The sequence below is a fragment of the Pangasianodon hypophthalmus genome, chromosome 23, assembly GCF_027358585.1.
Source record: "Pangasianodon hypophthalmus isolate fPanHyp1 chromosome 23, fPanHyp1.pri, whole genome shotgun sequence".
Classification (NCBI taxonomy): domain Eukaryota; kingdom Metazoa; phylum Chordata; class Actinopteri; order Siluriformes; family Pangasiidae; genus Pangasianodon; species Pangasianodon hypophthalmus.
The window spans coordinates 5,661,900-5,688,644 of record NC_069732.1 but is presented as its reverse complement, the minus strand read 5'-3'; the positions used below and the strand labels follow the sequence as shown (position 1 = coordinate 5,688,644).

The 26,745-nt window shown below is 37.8% G+C and overlaps 1 protein-coding gene across 5 annotated transcripts; it reads right to left on the bottom strand.

The window, feature by feature from the left end:
- Positions 1–421: 421 nt before the first annotated feature.
- LOC113535991 (hemicentin-1) lies at positions 422–26,508 on the bottom strand. 5 transcript variants are annotated; one of them, XR_008300797.1, is made up of 14 exons: positions 26,270–26,508; positions 24,723–24,983; positions 24,061–24,390; positions 22,815–23,036; positions 21,046–21,273; positions 19,834–20,097; positions 13,613–13,876; positions 13,184–13,498; positions 12,809–13,039; positions 7,685–7,948; positions 3,738–4,073; positions 3,349–3,597; positions 1,769–2,152; positions 425–1,309 (listed from the first exon to the last, which is right to left on the bottom strand). XR_008300797.1 is itself a non-coding variant. In XM_026929637.3 (13 exons), the coding sequence occupies exons 1-13, from the start codon at positions 26,343–26,345 to the stop codon at positions 2,046–2,048; spliced, it is 3,147 nt and encodes a 1,048-aa protein (XP_026785438.3). In that variant the 5' UTR covers positions 26,346–26,508; the 3' UTR covers positions 422–2,045. The 5 variants fall into 5 exon arrangements, 4 of the variants coding, with proteins under 4 accessions (XP_026785438.3, XP_034154406.2, XP_026785439.3 ...); XM_026929637.3 differs by having other exon boundaries at positions 422–2,152; XM_034298515.2 differs by lacking the exon at positions 1,769–2,152 and having other exon boundaries at positions 427–1,309.
- Positions 26,509–26,745: the final 237 nt, after the last annotated feature.

Genomic DNA, 26,745 nt, shown 5'->3' with positions numbered 1-26,745 from the left:
CTTCCATCTTTCAAAAACATGTCAGTAGGTGGATTGGTAAAGATAAATTGCCCTTAGGCATGAATGAGTGTGTGAACGTATTGTACCCTGTAATGAGTGCATTATGTCCTGTGATGGACTGGCGTTCCATCCAGGGTGCAATCCCGCTTCATGATCAGTGTTCCCAGGATAGGTTCGAGATCCCCTGCGACCCTGTGAGTCAGTGAGTGAGTGAGAGCACCAAAAATATGATCGTGTTTGAAGTTAAACTTAAAAGGCTGTCTATTTTGCCTCTTTTATGGTAGTGAGATTTAAATTTTTTTAATTCTTGAATTTTAAAAACAAATGAGATTATGCTACATTTCCTTGAGTCAGTTCTGTTACACAACAGAAATAAAAATAATTACATAACACAAAGATTCTTAGAAAACATAATCAGTATTTTATTAATCAGAATATTTCAAATGAAACTGAGTAACCAATTTGCTACTTCTAAAAGATTAAAAATGCTAAAAGACAAAAATGAATTTCGTCTGCATTATGACCGTGTTAATACTTTGATGCAACGTTGTGAATTGTTATTTCTATCTAGTGCACACCAAACATCTTTCCAACCTATAATAAACAGATAAAACCATAAAATACATGTAAAAAAAAAAGAATCAAGTAATTTTCAGAAGTATTCACATCTTTCACATCTTAAGATTCACATCTTAAAGTGTGTTTCGCTGGGATCTGGAAAACTTCAATGTCACTCTCAAGGAAAAATACCTGCAGCAGTCCCCCGGGTCAGGTGTAGAGGACGACTGACACGATTTTTACAAGGAAAAAAAAATATAAACAAAAGAGCAACAAGGTAGGTATGTCTAATAAACTGGCCAATACGTTTACACACACTTGTACCGGCAACACACACCACCATGTATCATTGCTGTGCTAGAAATTCCCAAATAATATCTGCTAAGCGCTGGTCTTATAGCGGTGCAGTGCATAGCAGCAGATGGGCTACAGTCAGTAAATAAATCTACACTATAAAGTGACCTTTGTGGAAGGTGTACTTGATTAAAACGTACATTCTTTTGCAGCCACATTAATATTTAGGCAAGATTTGGATTAAATAAAGTGGATGGAGAAGATCCAGAGTTGAACAGAAGGTTACTTTACTTCTTAATACTTCAGTAAGAAAAAAAAATGATAAAAGAATTACAGTATGTTAAATGCAGTGGAAGAGTTTCACTAAATGAGGTGCTATGAACAGGCTCAGCAGTGCAGACCTACGTGGAAGTGACTCACTTGCTGCAAATAAGTCCATTTTCCACAGCATGGTTATCTAAGAAAAATAAATGCATAAAGAAACACAGGATAAATTACCACCTTATCAGATTGTGATAGAACAAACGTTAACTGAGTCACTAAGCGATGACTTCCCAGAGTGAGCCTAGTAATCTCAATGATTCAGGACTGAAATAACTTGATAGCGTTTAGTGTTAACTCTTAATTTATGCACACAAGACACAGAAGCTTGAAACTGAGATTAAGTGAGAAAGCTTGAGTAAAATTGACTGCATACACACTTACAGCAACTTTGGTTAAACAAGCCTGAAACCAGACTAAGCACATCATATAATAATACACATCTAATAAATAATGATAAAGATAAATAAAACTGAGTATTAAAGAATAAAAAAAATTTAAAAAAAAACAAAAACAGGACACTCGGCCCAAATGCTGCCGTTTACAAGGCCGCCTGAGGCACATTCACAGTAAAAACATGGAGATATGGATCTACCTGCCCATACACTCTTTGATTATCGGCTCTTCCCGAAGCTTCTTCCAAAGGTTTTTCCCAGAGGATCAAACCAGAAAGCCTTTAGCGTGCTAGATGGAACTTCTTTCACTAAGAATAGCTTTTCCATCCCTAACAGTGGTGCTTATACACACGATGAAACCACCAGTGTTGAATCAAACGCAACCGAGTCGAATGATTGTCTCTGAAGTGGTAAATTCAGGTGACCTTCCTGCGTACATAAACGCTCACATTTCTTTGTAAAAACATTTGTGAAGACTCATTTCTTGATAGTCCTCTTTTTGACCAATACATAACCAATGATCATCACCACAGCCAGTCCGACAAAGGGTCCAACAATCGCCCAAAAAGTGGTACGATTTCCACCTGTCAGAGAAAAGTCATATTAATGAATATTTTTTCAAGAGATAACAACTTTATTGGTGCATTCTGGTGTCAGAAGCTGGATTTTATTATTGATGGTTGGTAAAGTCACACTAAAAGTAGCTTAAACAAGCTATGAGATATATACTTGGCCTCTCTGTGTTCTGATATCTGTCGATATACAAACTTTACAAGGCAATACAAAGCAAAGTGGCTTAAAATAAACTCGGGCATTGAAAGCAGAACTTAGTCACAAGTTTCCAAACAAGCTATGAGTCAGACTATGTGGGTGATATATCGTGTCTGATTTGTAATACATAAACTGCAGCACCGGGCGAAGCTGTTAAACCTGTAACACCTTGACATGTATATTATTTACTCCACTGCTGAATGCTGTGGTATAAGGAGTAAATAATAAATTAAATAAATTAGATTAATTTTCTATAACAGCAGCTTGCACAATAGTTCCATCTGCTAATGCACTCTTTCGAATAGGTTATTGTTTCTATAGTAACAATATACAGAGAGAGATTTACACTTTCTGGTTTCCTGGGAACATAAAAGCTGCATTTTTTGTCAAGAAAGAAAGAAAAAAGAGCAGATGGTGAGAGAACGACTCCTTATAGCTGTTATAATGTATAACTTTTTTTTTAGTTTAGTGGACATTAAATGGATAACGAATGTGACAATAAATGGATAAATTATTACGTGTTGTTCTTTCATTTTAAAAATTGTAAACACTGTGGTATAAGAGGAATAAATTATTTTTGGATGTATTGTTATTTGAAAATAATCAACTTCGGAGTGGTCAACTTTGCCTCACACTGCTTATTATTGATTATTTTCCTAATTGAGCATGCCCAGTCTTGTTTTATTCTTCACTTGAACTCTCACGTCCTGTCAGCAGATCCAGACTTGCATTCTCTTCGTGACTACATACCGTACCTTCATCTTATTTGTTTTACTGTAATGATGAAATAATTCCGTAGTAGTTACTGAATTGTATGCTTTAAGATTAATAACTGAGTAATAAGCTGTGAGTTAATAGTTCTCTTGACTTTTAGCCATTATTGTTTCTCTTTACTTTATACCTTTTGCTGAAAAGATCTTTTTTTACAAACTAAAAATTAAATCCTCTAAACACTCTGTAGGAAAAGAGAAACCCGAAACTGCACAGAACAATGTTTTTTTTTACCCACCTCTTGGTTTTGCTTGAACAATGAACAGTTTGCTGACGCTGCCGATTCCATTCGAGGCCGTGCAAGTGTAGTTCCCTGACCCGAGAGACGACAAGTCAAGGACTGGATGGCCTATATTAAACTCCTTCTCCAGATTTGTTGAGTGCCATGTATACCTCGGAGGAGGATTTGCCATCACTGTGCAGTTCAGTGCAATGTCTTCAGTTGTCTCGTTGAAGATCTCTACTACACTGGTGACCTGTGGACTGTCTGAGGAAAGCAGAGATGCACTTCACAATTCCAGCAACAAAACATTTTATTCCTGAGGAATTTTAAAATAATTAATTGAAGTTGCTGTAAATTATTGTGTGGCAGTTGCTGAGTTGTTAAGAGCTTAAGCAAAGACGTACAATGTACAGTAAGGCCAAGAACCTGTGATGCCATTTTGGAAGAGGCTTGAGTTCCAGCTCCCGTCATGCTCAGTTTCAGCTCGGCCTCACACCTGTAGAGAACTCCATCATCAGCTCTGCTCAGGGACATGTGGAATCTGGTGGATTGATTCACTGGAGTCTTGGTGGAGTCAGAAAATGAGGTTTTTGCCACCAGATGTTGTCCTTTGTACCAGTTCACAGTGAGGAGGTGAACAGGAGCGACATTGTAAACGTCACACTGGAGTTCATATTGTTTGCCTTCAATCATCGGCCCTGTGCGACCCACGGTGCTGATGGACACCCGATCTGGAAGCCCTGTCAATCAAGAAAAACCTTCATGTCAAAAAACTTACTGATTAAAATGTGCTAAATTCTAACCCTGATGCATGCATAAATGTCATAAACCCATGCATAAAACACAATTTCCTACTAAAACTAAGGTTATCATAGTGGGTAGTGCACATCAAGTGCAGAAAATTCCTACCTTTCAAATTACAATCTGGTCTAATAAAGTTCTAACCTGGACAGAAAATGAATTTAGAATCCATGTTCTGCACTAAAAGTATCTTGTGGACTGTAACTGAATGGAAAATTTTTAAAAAAGAACTATTTGTTCTCTCTTATTCCACTGAAGGACAAAATAGAGCAATAAACTCAAGGCCATAGACTCAGTTACTGACAAAATGTGCAAGCTAAAAATGTGATGCTATAACCATGTGTCTTTCCAAAAAAAAAAAAAAAAAAAGAATTTAGAGGTTTCACAGCAATGGGGGTGAAAACTTATGCAATCACTACTATTACTTTTTTATTTGTAAATAATTTATTGATTTTCCACACATTTATATAGAATCATGACATATAATCCCAATTAGGTCCATTTCAGTTCCAGGTCATAACACTACAAAATGTAGAAAAGTTCAAGGGGGTGAATACTTATGTAAGGCACTGTACAAATTAGGTTTGTCCCTTTGTATTGAGAAATGCCAGGAAATGAACACATGTTTTGTTCCGCCCCAGTGTAATGTGGCCCGTTACTAAAAATAAAATGAGTTTGACACCCTGATCTCGAGTTTCCAGTCTGGACTTCAGGTGCAACTAGCAACTAGTTCTCCTCCAAAGCTTTAAGTTTACATTTTTTTCTAATGCATCAGTTTATCTCAGGGAACTTCTTAAACTTCAGAGAACGTAACCATAATCTCAGGTCTAAAACAAGATTCCTGAAACCAGTAGCATACAGTACGGGAGGATTCTTCTTAATTCCTCTGGAATGCACTATCAAGTGCAGGAAGAGGAGTTTTCTGATTTAAAATCTCCATATTGTGAAAATGGACTTTTCCCTATATTTTGAGAAAAGCTAAAATTGTGTCTTCAGTTCAGTAGTCACAAGAATTCCCTGTTTTAATACTCTGATCAAAATCACTGACTTTGTCTATGTCATGCGAGATAAGGCTGGGCGATATATAGGGCTGGGCAATATCTAGGGCTGAGCGATATCTAGGGCTGGGTGGTATATAGTGCTGGGTGATATATAGGTGGTATATAGGGCTGGGTGATATATAGGGCTGGGTGGTATATAGGGCTGGGTGATATATAGGTGGTATATAGGGCTGGGTGATATATAGGGCTGGGTGGTATATAGGGCTGGGTGATATATAGGGCTGGGTAATATATAGGGCTGGGTGATATATAGGTGGTATATAGGGCTGGGTGATATATAGGGCTGGGTGGTATATAGGGCTGGGTGATATATAGGGCTGGGTAATATATAGGGCTGGGTGATATATAGGTGGTATATAGGGCTGGGTGATATATAGGGCTGGGTAATATATAGGGCTGGGTGATATATAGGGCTGGGTGGTATATAGGGCTGGGTGATGTATAGGGCTGGGTAATATATAGGGCTGGGTGATATATAGGTGGTATATAGGGCTGGGTGATATATAGGGCTGGGTAATATATAGGGCTGGGTGATATATAGGTGGTATATAGGGCTGGGTGATATATAGGGCTGGGTGATATATAGGTGGTATATAGGGCTGGGTAATATATAGGGCTGGGTGATATATAGGTGGTATATAGGGCTGGGTGATATATAGGTGATATATAGGGCTGGGTGATATATAGGTGGTATATAGGGCTGGGTGATATATAGGGCTGGGTGATATATAGGTGGTATATAGGGCTGGGTGATATATAGGTGGTATATAGGGCTGGGTGATATATAGGGCTGGGTGGTATATAGGGCTGGGTGATATATAGGTGGTATATAGGGCTGGGTGATATATAGGGCTGGGTGGTATATAGGGCTGGGTGATATATAGGGCTGGGTAATATATAGGGCTGGGTGATATATAGGTGGTATATAGGGCTGGGTGATATATAGGGCTGGGTGGTATATAGGGCTGGGTGATATATAGGGCTGGGTAATATATAGGGCTGGGTGATATATAGGTGGTATATAGTGCTGGGTGATATATAGGTGGTATATAGGGCTGGGTGATATATAGGGCTGGGTGGTATATAGGGCTGGGTGATATATAGGTGGTATATAGGGCTGGGTGATATATAGGGCTGGGTGGTATATAGGGCTGGGTGATATATAGGGCTGGGTAATATATAGGGCTGGGTGATATATAGGTGGTATATAGGGCTGGGTGATATATAGGGCTGGGTGGTATATAGGGCTGGGTGATATATAGGGCTGGGTAATATATAGGGCTGGGTGATATATAGGTGGTATATAGGGCTGGGTGATATATAGGGCTGGGTAATATATAGGGCTGGGTGATATATAGGGCTGGGTGGTATATAGGGCTGGGTGATGTATAGGGCTGGGTAATATATAGGGCTGGGTGATATATAGGTGGTATATAGGGCTGGGTGATATATAGGGCTGGGTAATATATAGGGCTGGGTGATATATAGGTGGTATATAGGGCTGGGTGATATATAGGGCTGGGTGATATATAGGTGGTATATAGGGCTGGGTAATATATAGGGCTGGGTGATATATAGGTGGTATATAGGGCTGGGTGATATATAGGTGATATATAGGGCTGGGTGATATATAGGTGGTATATAGGGCTGGGTGATATATAGGGCTGGGTGATATATAGGTGGTATATAGGGCTGGGTGATATATAGGTGGTATATAGGGCTGGGTGATATATAGGTGGTATATAGGGCTGGGTGATATATAGCCGGGTTCTTCTGGAGACTTTGACTGTCACACTTGCTTCTTATTTTGCAGCAAAATCCAGCAGCCTTCATTCTGTTTTTTGTCTGAAAAGTGTCTCTTATGTAAAATGCTTTCTTTACTGACATACAAATGTTTTTCTGTAACATTGAATTTTGTGCTGGAAAACTAACGTTTGGAAATCTAAAATGTTTTTGTACTGAATCAATAATGTAGAAGTCATAAAATAAAAACATATAACAAAGTTTGTACTAAAAAAAAATAGGGTGCCTAAGACTTTTGCAAAGTACTTTTTGCATAGTTTGTGGACACCCGACCATCACACCCATATGTGCATGCTGAAAACCACATTCCAGATTTAGTCCCCCTTTGCTGTCGTAATAAAGCTTTCCACTAGAATTTGGAGCGTGGCTGTGGGGATTTGTGCTTGTGTTCATGAGGTCTGGTGTTCAGTCGGTGTTCCAGTTCATCCCAGCGGTGTTCAGTGGGGTTGAGCTCAGGGCTCTGGGCAGGTCACTTGAGTTTTTCCACTCCAAACCTGACAAATCGCTGTAAGGCACACAAAGACATTCTATACAATTGTGTGCTTCCAGCTTTGTGGCCAGAGTTTGGGGAAGAACCATATATGGGTGTGATGGTCAGATGTACACATTTGGCCATATGGTGTATTTAAGTTATATTTCACACCCATTATTTTAGCTGTACAAAGATGTAAGAAGGACTTTCTTACTGTAAACAGTTACTGGGAGCTTCATTTGACACCGCCCTGCCAATGTGTTGAGGAAACAAATAGGCTGTATGTCCCAGTGCACGAGGCTGTCCACCTTCCAGCTGATGAGCTGGACATCTTTCCTTGTCTGCACTGCTCCCTGAGACGCCTCCCAGCCCATGCCCATGTGGTTGCTAGGAGTTGTTGTGGAACAATCCACCGAGGCTGAAGCTCCATACTCCACCAGCAGTTTAGAGGGCTTGATCACAAGCTCACAACTGGCAACTAAGAACAGAATCAAGAGCACTGAATCATTCTTTTGATTTAAATAAATAAGCTATAATAATCATACTAACTGAAGTTCATTAACATACACTGCCAGCCTGAAGTTTCTGAACATGATGAAGTGTTTTATTACAGTTTATCCACTAATTGTAGTTAACTAAGGAAGAATTAAATGCGTTCAGTTAAATCCCTAGATCTTTGTATTTAAGAACTTGTTCATTGTCCACTCTCGGATTGTAACATGACTTTTAATTAACAGCTAGACTGTAATTTACTGTAATCTGAGATTTGTCTTTCAGTAAATATCAGTGTTAGTATCAACTATCTAATATCAAATATTTGATGTGTGCTACGAGTGCCTAATTAAAGTGATTCAGATAAGCCTTTTCCACTTACATCCAACAAAATAAAGAGTGAGAAAATTTCTCAGTTGACTTATACCTACCTCTTACTTAAGATGATCTAATTCTAGAGTATTTAACTTCAAGCCATTTCTTGACGCTTAACCTAAAATGTGTTTGATTGATTGATTTGTTTGAAGAGTGAAAAAAAACACTGGCAGTTGAATATAAAGGAATAAAGCACCTTGGGGTGTGCTGTTAAAGGAACATAATAAATGATGGGGTGGTGTGATGTAGCATGATGTGAAGCAGAGTTACTTTTTGCACTCCAAAATGGGTTATTTTCCTATAACAGTACATCCTAAAGTGTTTTATTCCTCTTATATCACAGAGACAATCACAATTTTTTTATTTATTAAACAACACCAGATGATACTTTTTAGCAGTTTATATTTATTGCATTTAGTGTTGTGGAACAAAACAAGCTAATTCCTCTTATGTCAGTTTTTGTTTAATTTAATAAGACAGGGGGGAAAATGTAGCTTGTTACCACAAAGCCATCTGTCCTGAGGCAGATTTCCCTGTGTCAGAAAACATAGAGCTTTACCTCTGATTGATGCAAAGCGTGGACACTGGAGACTATCTATGTTTGTTGAATAACACATTTTTAAATCCACTTATAATTATGTGGTGCCTACAGCTGTTTCTATAGAAACGATAATGTTAGATAAGTGCATTAATATAAACCTGTGATTTGCCTTGTTGTTGGAGCTGCTGTTATGGAAGATTAATCAACACCTTCTGACCAATCAGAATCAAGAATTCGACAGCATTGTGGTATAAGACACTAAGCACTAGCACCATTCTTACCTGATCACCTGATCTAGGGTGGATAATATGACAAAATACACAATATAAAATACTAAATACAATAATATAATAAATACAATATTATAATACACAATATTACAACGTTTGCTAATAGTGTGCCATCAAAACAGCAATTCTATGTGGAAAAACAAAACCACTGAAAAATGATTAGGTTCAATTGTAAATTTATGTTAAAACTGACAAAAATAAAGCATTTAAGACACAAAACTTGAGGGAAGATTAAACATCCGGTACAGAAATCAGCTCCGTGTTACCATGACTAACCATGGAGTGGTTGGAGTGTTACAGAAAAAGTCATGATACCTGTGATATCTCAGAAAAGTGTTCTGTGACGTAATTTATTATGGTATTGTTATCATATCATATCGCTCAGCCCTACCCTGACCTAACAGAAAGTTGCAAAGCTGATGATTTAATAATTGACATATTTTGTGACTTCCCTGACATGGCTATTCTTTTAATTTCTTACTTTTAAACCTGCAATTTCTTGACATCTTTCGTATAAAATCGTTCATATAACTGATCATATTTACGGCATCTTTTCTATTAGGAGCACAAATGAAAGTGAATTTGCAAACACACAGAAATGAGCATTGCTGCAACTGTTATATAAAAAGAATGATTTTTAATCTCTAAATAAAAGCATTTACAAATAGAAAAAAAAAACAATGAATAAGCATGATATATACATATATAATTAAATAGAACGAAACAGTGCTAGGGCAGAAGGCATGCTTATCTTTAAAGACACACACGCTAGTGTATGTTGAGTACATTAACACAAAGGCAGGAGGGAAACGGCTTGAGTCATTGCCCGGGTTCACTCAGCTTATCTCCTCTCTCCCGTTTCAACAGTCCGTAATGAGTACATTCCAGTGCCGTCCCTAGCACCATTCCCAGTATTTTAACACTGATGATGGACATTTTCACTGTGTTGCAGTCATTCCTTCGACGTCGCACGAGACATTATTCCCAAGTGCAATTTTTTTTTTTAGGACATTCAGAATTGAAATGATATTTTACATATCTATATACATCAAGAATTTAACACAATTCAATGTCTGCAAATGTACAGTTTGTGAAAATAAATATGCTTTTTTGATGTCTTTAAAATGATCAGTATTTCTACTGAGTATTTCTTTTCTAAGGCACTGCGTTCAACGGGAGAGATAAAAGAACTCCACAAGCCTTCATCATTGCATTAAAGTTAGTGCACGGTACACAGTTCAGCAGTGTCGTGATCAAGTGGGTTACACTAGCACACGCAATTTCAGAGAAAATACTAAATGATGAATGGCGAAATAAAAATCTCTCAACAGAAGACAGAATAGGTCTCCTAGATACTGGCTTCAAAATCCGCAGTAGTTCTTTATTACTGACACAGTAAACAGTAGTTTAATTAAAATGGGCTCCTCTGACAGATCCACAAGATGATATGTATTAATATATGAGACTGTAGGCTTGATATGTATTGCAGATGAAATACTAGGTGATTTATAGTGTTAAATGGAGCACAAATCCAAATGAGCCAGCTAAACTCTCAGTGAAGTCTAGCGCGCCGGTGGATATCCACTATCCCAGTTTAACGGCGTTCCACTCTTAGATCACTGGAACTGCTGCGTGCCAGACGTCTGTATAGTAGAAAACAAAATAACTAAAAGCACATCCTACACCATGATTTTCTTCATGGGAATCGTACTGTCTTTGCCGTTCTGCGCTATGTTGCCGTTTTGAGCGCTGGGCTTGGCGCCCTCCACGGTGTAGTGGCCCATCTTGGTGTTTTTGTAGTAGATGGAGTAGATGCTGAGGAAGATGACTGAGATGATCACCACCACGAGTGCAACAAAACCTGCGATCAGGGGCAGGTAATCCTCTGTGGCGAGAAACACACCAAAAAAGAAAAAAAAGAAAAAAAAAAAAAGAACAGTTGCAATTTCAGTGACTATTTTTGATAGAATTTAACTGTAACTAAACTGTAACTAGATCAGTGTGCTTTGGACTAAACATCCCTCTTCAAAAGTGAGTAATAAAAGGTATTGTAGTCCATCATGGAAAAACAGGAAGCAGTACAAGGAAATCATTATGATAAAATTCTTTATGTTTTAACACTCTCCCACAGAAAATCATACAATCATTATTCCAGGTTTAAATATGAAATGTTAAAGTACATATAATCTGGGCATGTGATTCAGACCTTCTCATAAAATCCCTGACTGAACAAGCACACTTTCACAACTGTGCTCTAACTGCAACCACCAATATCTCAATATCATACATTTTGAAAAGGATATCATTTTAAAGGTCCAGTGTTTCATCTTTTGGGATAAGAGGTGATGATATAATGATAACCGTCTATAAATATTGTGATAAATTACGTCACAAGACACTTCGCAGGTATCATCACTGATTTTATGACAATGACTCCTTTGTTACTCAAGTACCTGATTAGACTGAAAAATAATTTTTTATGTACCGATTGTTTGCTTAATTTTCTTTCGTATTCATTGTTGCAGGTATTTAAGGAAAATGACATTAAAACAATAACTTTTTGTTTTTTTAAGTTTTTGCTGGCACTTTGTCAGCAAACCTAAATATTGCGAGACATATTGTGTATTGTGAAAATGTCTCTGAGTATAGTGATACAGTGATATTTGTCCCATATCGCTGACCACTATATGCCAGATTAATTGTTTAGAGAGCAGGACAGGAAGAGAAGGCGGAAGTAAAGCTGCTTAATCGCTCCTGGAGATCTGACCAACTTAATCTGACCAACACACATTATCCAGCTAATCAAAGAATATAGCATAGCATAGAACAACATCCTGTGATATGTTGCCATAATATCAAAATAGTTATATTCTGATGTATTTAACATTAATAATCATAAAATCTATTTTGAAACATTAAATCTGAGTCCACCAGAGATACTTTATCACTGCATTATGGCTTCTCAGGTTGTTGCAAATGGTGTAATGGACTGAAATTCAATTCTGCTGAACTAGAAGACAAAGACACCTAGCCCATCCACGTCTGTTTTGTGTTCTAGGCCCTTAACCATGTCCATGGTGTGATAACTGTACGACCCGATATCACAGTTCTGGCTAATGTACAATAACTGCTTCATGGTTGGAAATCTTGAGGTTTTCACCATGTGTTAAACAAATTCAGCTCCCAATCCCAACATGCAACTTTCCTCCTGTGATAAATCTTCTGGTGCTTCTGGTGTTGTTTAACAAGGTAACACCTGACTAACTACGATTACGAACTGTCGTCCCAATGAGCAAACAATCTGCAGGCGATGCCGTTAGGACTTCATATCTACGTTCTTTCCCAGCTGTATTTCAAGCCATATTACACACATATAAAGACGTGCATTTACGACAAAGTCCTGCTTAACCCATTTAAAGCTTTAGGAACTGTCTATAGCTCTGTGCTTTAAAATACAAATCAAAACGAACTTGTGTAAATTGGCCTATTCTTCGTTATTGGGTCCCACTGGCTGCCTGTTCTTCACAACTCAATTAGAAACCAACAACCTGTGAAGTCACGCTCAAACAGAGAAAGATTTTACACCTTGATGACAGTGTGAATGATATATGATAAGGGTTGGAGTAAAGAGTATTATTACCTTTCATGACTACATTGACCACTCTGCTGTCATTCCCAACAGAATTGTATGCGATGCATTTATATACGCCGTTCTCTTTTACTGTCAGGTTTCCACCTTCCGATCTATTGTTGTTGAAGATCCATGCGATAGTGGGCGGTGGATACCCACTGGCCTCACAAACGAGCACCGCCGGATAGTCGTGAAAAACCGGGACCCACCGTGGCAATTTGTCCGTTATAGCCGGTTTGTCTACAGCAGAGGAACAAACGAAAAGAAAACAACAAGATGAAAGGAGTTGCATATGGATTTCATAGTGCAAATGAATCATCTAAGCCCTGAATTTTGGCATTCTCAGAACGTAAGCGGGAACTTTTTCTATGAATCATTACTTACAGTGAACTGTAATGTTGAGAAGATCTGATTTCACGGTAGAGTTATCTGGTGCCGGTTTCAGCTTGGCTTCACAATGGTACTGTGTTTTAATATCGTTTCTGCTTGGGGAGATCTTGAGTGTCGCAGTTTTATCAGCTGGATTCGTGGTCTCATCAAAACTTTGATTTTTCACTAGATTGTTTCCTTTGTACCAGTTCACAGTGAGGAGCTGAACAGGAGCAACATTCTGAATGTCACACTGGAGCTCGTACTCTCTGCCTTCAATCATCGGCCCTGTGTGACCCACAGTGCTGATGGACACCCGGTCTGGACGCTCTGAAAGGGAATATTAAAATTATTACATATGGTAAAAAACCAGTGATGAGATGCAAGTTGTATTAAAAAGTAATAAACTACATAATAAACAAAAATATAAGACATCACACTTACTGTAAATGGTAATATCCAAATCTTTCTGACAATAACCAAGTCCCACAAAATCTCCGTAGCATGACACGTTTCCACTCCAGCCCACGATGTCAATAAACAAGTCAGAGTTAATTACCAAGGTGCTCTCGTTGGACACGCTGTCTAAAAATTTCCAACCCCAGTTTCTATTAGACTCTTTAGATGAACATTCCACGCTGATAGATTCGCCATACTCCAACACTACATGTTGCGGGCTGATAGAAAGTGGACATGTAGCCTTTACACCTGCATTAAAAAAAGACAAAATTATATTTACATACTGAAACCTGTATTTTTTTTCTCCAGTTTCCCACTGTCTGGATATTACACAAACACACAGGACATGAGCTCAGTGATAAAGCATGCCAAGCACAGGAAGGAAACCCCACTTATACTAAGAAAAAACTTGGCCCCAGAGCTTCCTTTACATTCTTAGCTGGAATATATGCCATGCACTGCTCAGACCAACACAACTATGTACGAAATAGTGTGTATTTTTCAGCATTGAATTAACAAATACAGTGTTTACCAAGGTTTTGATTCTGTACACAGCAAATCCCACTGAGCTGTCTAGTAAAAAAAATTATGAAGATACAAGTTTTTTGTGCTATTCAGACAAATATGTGATGTGGTAAATGCCGGACAGTAACCTCCCATATACTGTGAACAGATCTGTGCAAATATGTCTCTAATATAGAACTATTTATTCTACTGGATATATGTAATGCAAAAAAAATTATTTCAAAGCCTGAAAAAATAAACCATTTGTATAAATTTGTTGCCATAATCATATTTCACATGAATAATCAATATCAAACACTTAAAAGACAAAACTCGTTTCCTGTAATCTCCCATCAAGATGCAAAAACCCATCTCTAAAGGTCTTCTTCTAAAGGACTTAGAATCGAGTGCGTCACCATTCACAAGTGGGATGGAAAAAATAATATTAATAAAGTCACAACCAAAGTTTCACAACCAAATCAAATTTCTACCAACATGTATGATGTTAGGAAATAACATGTGGAACTCAAAGGCGATGGGGTTGACGGGGAAGCCTCTACCACCAGCAAGTCTAGTCCTTCTTGTTAATAATTTGTATGCCAGAAATAGACTTAAATATACTTAATATTTTATATACCTAAGAGTATTGAAGAAAAACTGTTCCAGACATTTGACCTTGCTGAGACCTTGACCCTGTTTGGAACAATTCCAAAATCGAATTGGTTCATTTGCTGGTTACAGTGATAATTTCATACAAATCCTACAATTCAGCCACTCTTTCTTGAGATACTGCGCTAATGAGAATCTTGGATGGATGCATGGATGGATGCACGGACACCCTGAAAACATAATGCCTCCACCATGAGACATTTTTTTTTTTCCTGGTTTATCTTCAGCTTGTTATCAGCTATACAAACACAAAAACACTGGCATAATTTCACAAAAAAAAAACAAACAAACAGTATTTATCTTTAAACGACATACAAAACTTACTTCTGTGCTCAATTCAAAAATGAATCTATGGTCACTACCGGATGTCAAATGGGAATGTCAAGAACAGTTTGATTTGCTTCAGTTATTACACTATAATTGTGTTAACAGCAGAAGAAACGATTGTTCCAACTGTTACAACACTCTCAGAAATAAAGGTCCCAACTACTTTTCCCAGACGCTGGTGTGGTACCAACAAGGCTACATGTTTTAATCTAATCTACTTTTGTATTCAATTTCAAAATGAATCGATGGCCACTAACTGACGTCAACCGGGAACATCATGTATAGTAGGAGTTCCTTCAGTTATTATACTATAATTATGTTTCCAGCATAAGAAACGGGTTATAACTGTACCAATTGTAATAAAAGTTACTGCGGTAACTTTTGTAACTTTTTTGTGTATCTTTTACCTAAGAAGGCGACTGTGAAATAGCTTTAAGGTCCAATGATGTACCTTGAATTATTTTTAAAGGTATACTATATTCATGTTTTTTTAAACACTAATTTCATTGTTAGACACATAAAAGAAACATTAAACAGTACGATCTTTTTCACATTAAAAAAGGACAAAAAAGTGTTATAAATCATACTATAAACTGTATCTGGTACACTTTTAGAAATCAATGGATGAAACTTTTCCTTGTCTGTTTTGGAATCTGGCTAAGAGTGATCAGTGTCACTGATGGCTGGAAATACTGATCTATCTGAGGCTATGCATCATCACAGCTCTGCTTCAGAGGCACAGGTTACTTGAAGCTTTCTGAACAAGGAGAAATATGTTGTTCCATCCATCCATCCATCCATTTTCTGTACCGTTTATCCTGGAGCCTACCCCAGGGGAATCGGGACACAAGGCGGAAGTGCCAGTCCATCGTGGGGCAAAATCGCACACACTCACACACACATTCACACACTACGGACAATTTAGAGATGCCAATCAGCCTACAGTGCATGTCTTTGGCCTGGGAGAGGAAACTGGAGTACCCGGAGGAAACCCACGAAGCAAACTCCACGCACACAGAGCGGAGGCAAGATTCGTTGTGTTGTTATCAAAAAATAAATTACTTTATGGGATATGGGATATCATAATGATTTATGATTTATTCATAATGATTTATGCATAGCTGTCCCCAGTCTAACATCGCTTTAATGAAACACCATGGAAGGTTTATGAGCTGTACTCTAATGAGGAAAATTCAGAAAAAAGGGGAGATAAAAATGGACACTGGATGGAGACGTTAAAAGAGGACAACTTATGAGTTCAACTGAAATTTGTATATATGAGGACGAAAATTTCTGTCTCAACCGTTACAACTTTACTGTGGGTCACACCCATTATTTCTCACAATCTCGCAAAAACAAAGACCATACACAAACGCTGAAATTATGTCTAGAGATAACAGTGCACGACAGAACAAATTTCAGTTTTTCTGAAACAAAAATAATGTTAGAATATTCTTTTTTCCCCCACAAATATCTCCAGCAGCAGTGGAAGAAAACTGTTTTAATGGATAATGAGAAGTGATGAGTTTATAAGCGGTGGTAATGACGTCACAGCGTTCATGTGTGTATTTAGACAAAAAAAAGCTTTACAATTGGGTTGTGTTACAATTGTGTTACAGTTGTTACATCCCCTACCTTTGCTTTAAAACCCCATTAGTGGTCTTTCAGGTGCAATTAGGCACTTTAAAGTAATTTAAAAGTAGACTATATTCACTTTTCCAGGTGAAAGTGACATACTGAAGGTATAAGACGTACTCTTTCTGGAAAAAGTACACTTTGGTACCTTTGTTTCTGAGAGTGTACACCTTTTTCTTCATCTGTGTAAGAGTTCAACGCTACAGGAGTTCATTTAAAGCTTAAAAACATAAAATGAATACATCACTGGATTCATAACCAAGGTTTAAGTGTGGTGTTTTGTCAAAGAAACTGTACTTCTAGCTGCGAATTTAACACCTAACACATAGCACAGTTAGCATTTCTAAATACCTCAGTATATTCTGGGCCTGATTTCTTTCTAACTTTGGCAAGGTGAGCATTTTCACTGTCGCAGGAATGACTTTAAAGGCTTTTCTTACAACTTTAAAGTAGCTTTCGAGCTTGGAAAAACTTTTACAGTCACAGGAAAGCGGAGAGAAATGGAAATAAAATCGCCCACCGTTGAGCTCAGAGCGCAGCGTCAGCAGAGCCAAAATGAGCCATGTGTAAAATATCCGCTCCCTGAACATGGTGGCCATTTCCCCCGCTACTTTCCTCTCCTTTTCCGGGTTCGTGTGTAAACTTTGGAGCGTTTAGAGCTGCTCAGTTACTACACAATGTACCTCAGCCGTGTGAGTGAGCTTTGGGGGAAGAAACCCACCCTGCGCCTGAACAGCCTCCACTATAGGAGGGTTGCCAGGTTGGACCAGCTTTTTCCCGACCTCTCTATGAACCGTTAACATGCTACTACCTCAGGCAGAGATGCACTGCCATGGCAACCCTGACCATAGGAAAACCCAATCCATGCCCCAGACTGACGTCAGTTAATAAAAAGTAACCCTGGACATGTAACTTTAAACCAGGGGTTTATCTGAAGTATGTGAAGGTCCAGCTCCATTAGACTCACGCCTCTCAAAACATGACTGAATGGAGACAAAATGCTTAACCATTAGTGAATGTGTCAATAAATGACAGTTTGAAGTCTTTGTGTTTTATCAATTTTGACTACTGGACTAGCACCATGGAAAGTGTGCACGTGACTGTTAATATTTTAATTGCTCCTGCCTCTCACTCTCTCTCTCACTCTCTCTCTCTTTATATATATATATATATATATATATATATATATATATATATATATATATATATATATATATATATATATATATAAATATGTGTGTGTATATATTAAGCCACAGAAATGTGTGTGTGTGTGTGTGTGTGTATGTATGTATATATGTGTATGTGTGTATGTGTGTATGTATGTATATATATATATATATATATATATATATATATATATATATATATATACGTGTGTGTGTGTGTGTGTGTGTGTGTGTGTGTGTATGTATGTATATATATACTTACATACACACACACACACACACACGTATATACATATATATATATATATATATACATATATATATATATATATATATATATATATATATATATATATATATATATATATATATACGTGTGTGTGTGTGTGTGTGTGTGTATGTATGTATATATATACTTACATACACACACACACACACACATTTCTGTGGCTTAATATATACACACATATATATAGTAAATAGCTGTTTCTAGAAAAACAACTAGTCAGTTAAACCACCGTGACACTAACAAGGATAAAGCGGTTATTGAAAACGAATGACTAACATTCCCATGTTATTGAACGCAGATTTTCTTTGTCTCGCAAGCTTCATATCTAACAGCATGCATTAATCTGACAGCATGCATTTCTACAACTGTTTTGTCTCAATGCACACCTCTACTCTGAGACTCTTTCGGAATAAACAAGCACTTCTTCTTCCATTAGTCTTTAAACATTCTGCTTTTGAGCTCTATCTGGCTTGATGAGGTGCCCTCGGCTAAATAATTTTTCTAAATGCATGTGACTAGATGAACTGCAACCAGCCACAACAGATGATCTATGAAAGTAGCTGCAAAAGTTCATGCAATATTCAAAAGTTCTTTGTTGTGCATGTAGTGATCGGCTCTGCTACAGTATTTTGCATGTGAAATACAATTCAGGGTCTGCCAGCTGACCCCTGATTAAAAAAATAAGTCATGACCTTCTGACCAATCAGATTTGAGAATTCAACAGTGTAAATTATTTTAATGTTATACTGCTGAATTCTCAAATCTGACTGGTCAGAAGGTGTTGATTTATTTTCTAAAACAGCAGCTCTGACAATGGTTCTGGCTGCAAGAGAAATCACAGGTTTATATTAATGAGCTCATTCTAATACTCTAATACTCCAATGTATTTTTTAAAAAAAGTTAGATTTATTTAACAAAGAAAATGTATAATCGCTGGTATGGTTAAGTTTTCTGTAAGAAGATGTCTATTTAACGTTTAGGGAAGAAGTATCCAACATCAGTGCCTTGTAACAGTCAGTAAGTTTCCACAGAAGGACTTCTCAGGTACATAACAAGCTGCAATTTTTGTCTTATTAGATAGCGATAGATAGAAAAAAGAGAGGCTGCTGAGGGAACAACTGTTTATAGCTGCTATAACAGAAGTGATAACAGGAACTTATTTCACGGACATTCCACAACCTTAAATGTAACTATAAATTGATTAAAAAAAATGCTTGTATATCTACAAATTAAAGTGTTTGTATATCTGAAACATAAACATGGTTTTGGTCGCTGTTATATTCATTCTATTTCCCACATGTGCTCATGCTTCTGCCAAAATGAAGATGCCTAAAACTGAGATGTGCTTTATGTGTCTATTTTATATTATTTTGATCGCTAATAACTAAGAGATAGATACAATATTTTGGTCATTTGAAAATATATTCTGCAGTTGTAATGCTATAAAATGAAACCAGGTTGTAAAAACGTATGAATATAACATGAAGTTTAAATATATGTGCCATTGTTAGAACTTGGTTGCGATTCATTTGCAGTTGTTTACTATTCATTGAATATTTGATCATATTTTGGATAATGTCACACACAGCTATAATGAAAACCTGAAGCCTTACCTTGAACACCAACTCGGACCGTTTGTGTCCTTTCTCCCAGATCATTATAGGCAATACATATGTATTTGCCAATGTTGTCTCCACCAGCACGGGTTATGTGCAGCAGAGACACGCCATCTTGGTCCTCGGCACGCACATTAGATGTCCGATGGTAGATCCATTTGTATCTGGGCCGAGGATTGGCATTAGAAGAGCACTTGAGCACCACATCTTCTCCACTAGATACCTGTACATCCTGCAGCTCTGAAATCTCAGAGGGTGGATCTGAGAAAAGAGGAATGACATAATAATATTACTTTTCACTCCAGTTACTAATGTCCTACCATGTTATTCTAGTTACTATTTATATAGTAAGATATGTGCCTGTACTGAAAATGAACACTAATTTTCTCATTTCAGGGTTTACACTACTTTTCTAAATTGAAATTTAAGCAATTTATCAAAACGTTTAAGTTGGATAACCAGACTTTTCCACTATAGCTCAGTTAAGCGTTTAGGCTCAGTGTACTCCAGCTGGCTTCAATGGAAGCAGGAGGGAAGCTAAATTAGGTAAATGTTAAGGCTGTAGCTAAATTTCTACCCTCAGGAAAGTAATTGTTGCCTAATACATTTAAGATAATGTTATCCTAACTGGTAGATTGTAATGACTTTCTTTATTTCCATTCTGATCCCTTTTTAGGCTGTTTTGCAGAAATTATTATGTTATTATAAGTTCATCTTTGTATGATATTGATTATAAGTACTGAACACAGCTAATCTGTATTGTATTGTTTCTGAATTGCTTTCATTTCATTATATATATATATATATATATATATATATATATATATATATATATATATATATATATATATATATATATATATATACATATATATATATATATATATATATACACACACACACACACTCCATGATGAAAGCAGCGCTCAATGAGTACAGTTAGCAGTGTGTTCAGAGAGTACAGAGAGTACACATTCGCATGCTGTTTTAACCTGAGCATGATTGTACATCTGTTTATATTCTGTTTTATTTTGTACATGCATCTTTTAATCTCTATCTATCTATCTGTCTATCTAGCAGAAAATCATTTAATATTAGAAGGCACTAACTCCTTGCTGATATGCTTTATATGAAGCACATTTAAAACACTGAAAACTTTATATACATTTTTTTCTTTCAAGCATATGTAAAAAACAGTTCTACACTTACACAAGACGTCGATTTCCATTGTGTGACTTGCTGCTGAGTTGCTGTTGCTTGCTGTTATGGTGTATTGCCCTGCATCTGTCCTGTACATTGTTTGTGGGAACTCTACTATGTTTCCATCTTTATACCAAATTATTTCACTCAAAGGATAACCTACAACCGTGCAGCTGGGTCTGAAATATTCATTCTCCTTGACTGTATAATGGAGTTCACATGAAATTTCTGGTCCATCTGCAACAAAGAAAAGAAAAGAAAAAAGGTGAATGAGTATACAATACTTTGCATAAGTATTCATCCCCTTTAACTGTTCAACATTTCGTAGTGTTACAACCTGGAACGGAAATGGACTTCATTGGGATCAGCTTGTCTGGCTGACATCTCATCATGGATGACAGCTCATCAGCTGAAAATTAATCCCACCAAAACTGAACTGCTGTTCATCCCAGGTGATTCATTCCCATCTCAGGATCTTGCAATTTCCCTAGACAATTCTCTGATCTCGCCTTCGGTTACCGCACGCAACCTTGGGGTAACCATGGACAATCAACTGTCCTTCTCCTCTCACATTGCTAATCTAACACGCTCATGTCGATTTCTCCTTTATAACATCAGAAGAATTCGTCCATTTCTTTCCTCACAGGCCACACAGGTGCTTGTTCAGTCCCTTGTCATTTCAAGACTGGACTACTGCAACTCACTCCTGGCAGGTCTGCCTCTGAGCGCCATTCGTCCTCTGCAACTGATCCAGAATGCAGCTGCACAATTGGTTTTCAACCTTCCTAAATTTTCCCACATCACCCCATTGCTGCGCTCCCTCCACTGGCTTCCTGTAGCTGCTGCATCAGATTTAAAACACTGATGCTCGCCTACAAAGCCAAAAACGGACCAGCACCCACTTATCTCAAAGCACTTATCACACCTCGAGCGCCACCACGCTCCCTCCGATCCTCTAGCACTGCTCGACTGGTCCCACCATCTCTCAGGGTACAAGGAAGGCATGCATCGAGACTCTTCTCTGTTCTGGCACCGAGGTGGTGGAATGAACTTCCCCTAGATGTCCGAACAGCTGAGTCACTGGTAGTCTTCAAACGACGTCTAAAGACTTACCTCTTCATAAAATACTTAAATTAGCACTTTCACAAAAGAAAAGAAAAAAAAAAAAAAAAAAAAAGCACCTCCCCAACAGAGTTTTGGACTGATGGTATTCCTAGTTTGTGACCTAGCGAGCCAATATCAGAATGTATTTTTGATAGACTTCAAAGCACTATTGTAAGTCGCTCTTGATAAGGGCGTCTGCCAAATGCCATAAATGTAAATGTAAATGTAAATATGACATGAAACTACACAAAATAGCCCATAAGCCCATGTGCTTTCCGATTTCTCGGGAGCATGACAAGCTGTGTTTTTTTGTCTTATTAATGTCAATGTAAAGTCAGGGAATAGCTGTTTATAGCTATTATATACATATATACTGTACATATGTGATAGCAGGAAAGAACTTTTACCAGCATTCCACAACATTATAAACTGATAAATAGTATGTGCCAATCTTTAATTAATAAGAAACTGTAATTGTTGGAAAATTACTGTGGTGTAAGGGGCATAAAACACTTCAGGATGTTCTGTTATTGGAAAATAATCGCCTTCAAGGTGGTAAGAGTAATTCTGCTTAGCACTGAGCCAAATCACATTACCACAGCGTTGATTATTTTCCTATAACAGCACACCCCAAGTGTTTATGACTGTTTCTTGACACACATACATAGACTTACATATGACTTCCACCTTCAGGGACTTAGTAGTATTCCTGTTTGTGATGATTTTGTACTGTCCACTTGAGGTCCTATTAAGTGGAATGGCAGGGTCAATGGGAACCCCCTCTCTCTGCCAGTAGGAATGAGGCAGTGGTTTTCCTGTGACATTACAGTAGCCTGCCAGACTCTCTCCCTCCTTCAGATGCACAACATCAGGACAGTTTGAAAACTCAGGTCCATCTAGTGGGTACACAGGAACACGAGCACATTAAGTGTCAACTGTTACTCTTCCGCTACTACACAGATGTTTAAATATAGCACAATACAGTTGTTTCATGGTAATGTGACACAAATTGATTCGGTAAATGAAGCTTACTACTAGTTGTTGGATCACACATTTGAGTTGTTGGGAAAAACTGTTTGATAAAAACAATTATATGAACAGTAGTCAGGTTGTGTGATTGCACTTACCTTGCTAGTTACATTTATTTGGGTTAAATGTGGCATAAATTAGCTACCATTTTGAGCTTGGTTACTATCACTGGCTAGTTACCTAACTGGCTAATTTTGCTAGCTCTTAAGATGTGGCTTCAGGATAATTGCTCCTTTTGTTATTACAGTTACTGAAAAAAATCATTCAGATTTATTTCGTTTATGTATCTGTGTATTTATCTGTGATAAATGTGCTAAATTTGAGGGTCATATTAACAGAGCTACTGAGAGATAGGACTAGGCAAACATGCATATGTGCTAACTGAAGGATTAATGATTTGTCCACCTCTGAGCACAGTGGTATTAAAAATTAGACTCAAATTAATCTGAACAACACTTCTAAATATAAAGACAGCGGTCATTGCACTTTGCAAATTCTCGGTTACCATCTGCATTTTTTTTCTGTCTTATTAACTCAAGAGAAAGTGAAGGAATGACTCTTTGTAGTTGTGTAATATCAGTAACAACAGGAACTAAGTTGTTTCGAAGATGTTCTGCAAAATTAAATGGAACTCTGAACTGATTAAAAATATGACTTGCCATACTTTAATTTAAAATTTGCAATTATTTAATATAATTGCAATAAGAGAAATGATCACTTTGGGGTGGTAGAGGTAATGCCGCTTTGCATCAGGCTGCATCACACCACCCCATGGCTGATCATTTTCCTATAACAGCACACCCACAAGTGTTCTATTGCTTACATATTGAAGACGTCTTTATTCCTCATGATGATGTGATGTTAAGTATTAATATGGGAAGACAAACTTACAGTGCACTGTAATATTTAGAGGATCTGATTTCACTAAAGGAGGAGGTTGAGGTCCTTCTGGTCCCAGCTGCAGTTCTGCTTCACATCTGTACTGAGTTCCATCATCACCTCTGTGCGGTGAGATCTGAAGTGTCAGAGTTTCATTAACTGGAAATTCGTTCATGTCAGAAAAGTTTTCTCTTTTCACTAGATGTTGTCCTTTGTACCAGTTCACAGTGAGGAGATGAACAGGAGCAACATTCTGAACATCACACTGGAGCTCGTACTGGCTGCCTTCAATCATCGGCCCTGTGTGACCCACAGTGCTGATGGAAACCCGGTCTGGAGGCTCTGTTGAGAGAAAAACTCTCTTTAAAACTGAAAACTGATTTTACAGATGTTAGGTATACAGCACATGATTTGATTTTTGATTTGCAGATGGTTTAAGTTTATTTTAGTTTCAGTTATGGAAATGGACCATAATAGAGGTCCAATACAGATCAGATATTAATTAACTTACACTTAGTCTTTCTCAAAATCTAAAATATAATCTTTTTAAAAAATTATATATGTTGCCTGGGAGGACTTTTCACTCACGACTAATTCATACACATCCATATGTTATCTCTCTACATGCTACAACGATAAAAACAAATAGAAATGTGGTACTTAAAATAACTCACTGTATACAGTAATATTGAGACTCAGCATATCTTGCTCATTGACATTGACGAAGCAGATTGGCTTTATGTCCCAGTGCACAAGGCTCTTCACGGTCCAGGTAATGAATGTGACATTTTCCACCATGTCCTTTTGTCCCTGAGATGCTTCCCAGCCCATGCTTGCATTTGTGACATTCGTGCTGCAGTTCACAGATACGGGGCTCCCAAATGGCACCACAATGCTTGGTGGATCGAGCTGCAGAGGGATTGTAGCACATGTACCTGGGAAAAACGAAACCGTGTTAGAACCTGGGTATCAGACACAGGTCCTGGAGGATCACTGGAGCCTGCATCGATTAGTGCCGAATTCAATCATTAATGAAATGGCGCCCTCGCTTGGTAACATACGAACATCTACGCTTTCTGCTGATGTCCCACACGAATAACCTGAAAAATCTGCATGTCCAAAAAACAGTTTATACTCAAGTCTCACTCTTGCTTCAGTGGCTACTCTGACCTGGAAACTGTAGATTTGTACCTACGAACTACTGCACTAATCATAAGGACTGTCCTGCGCTCATCCCAGGACTCATTCACAATCTGTTCATACTGAACAGCCTTTCAGCACAGCAGGGTTGTCACAGAGGAGAAGAAATAGTGAGATTGACTCCCAGGTCCCCAAAGTGGAAGAGTTTTAAAGAGCCTCGAGTAAAACGCTTGCATTTTTAAGAGATGTTAAGCTGGCCCACTGAGATTTGTAGAAGAAATGGGAATGGGGCCCAGAAATTCATGAAAAGCCCCTGCTGTCTGGTAACATAAAGTCTAACATAGAAACTTTCTTCAAAAGATTTCCACTGCCATCTGCATACACAGCTACATTTCAGATTTTCCAGGTTGGCCTACATCCCCAGTGTTGAAATAACACCAACAGTGCTTGTTAACTGTACACACTAGGCTGAATTAACCCTGTTCATTACACGGTGTATAACCCCTAATGATACAGCATCCTGGGTATAAAAGAAGACTGTAGAGGTTATACTAAAACCTGCAGGTGTTCATTCAACACTGTAAGACTTCATTCAGCTAAGTAAATAGTAGGAGTTAAAAAAAACCTCCCATGATACCTCCCATGCAAAAACAACAACAACAGCAACAACAACAACAAAAACCAAAGCTACAACAAAGGGGGTTTTTCTGATGATATGAATCTAACTCTAACATTAAAAAATCAGCTTTGACATGACAAATAATGTGTGAAAACACAGGAGAAAAAAATAACATGAAATATGTTGAAAATACATGTGAAATAAAACTATTTTAACTAAATAATTAATATGAAAGTCTATAGTTTATACAAATTCCCCTTTTAATCTCCTATAAGGTTAAAGGAGGATTTGTATAAAGTCATAGAATTATTATTAATTCATAGTGAGCATCATTATTGCTATGATTTTAGTTAAAACACCAAGCCAAATACAAATCTTAAATTATTTCATTAAGTTCAGTCGTCCTCTGGGATCTTGGACAGCTGTTCAAGCCTATGAGGTCTCTCACACTCTCACACTTACCAGGCATTTGTCTGCAAAAACACAATAAAGCGAGTAAAATCCGAAATAAGTCTCTTTGTCTCGTGTGATCCAACATGTTTGTAGTTATTCGAGTGGAACTATAGTCCTGTGTGTTGCTTCAGAGACGTGCGTCCCGTGGTGTGCCCCTGCGTCCCGTGGTGTGCGCTCCGGTGCGCTCTGGCTGTGCGCTGAAGTGTCCGCGCTGGCGAGACTAGAAGTATGCGCGCTTAAAGAGGTTGCCAGATTGAATCAAAATCACCAAAACGCGGGCTTTCTTCCAGGATTGCTTAAAAAAAAAAAAAAAAAACAGGCGGGACACCTCTTTTTGATTCGCCAATACTCTATGACACTTCTGAGGCGGGTGTAAGGGGTGGGAGATACTGAGGGGGTTCTGACTTCCCGACATTCATTCATCTGAGAAGAAACCCCTGTGAGTCACACAGGTAACCATAAGTCCATGTGTGTGTGTGTGTGTG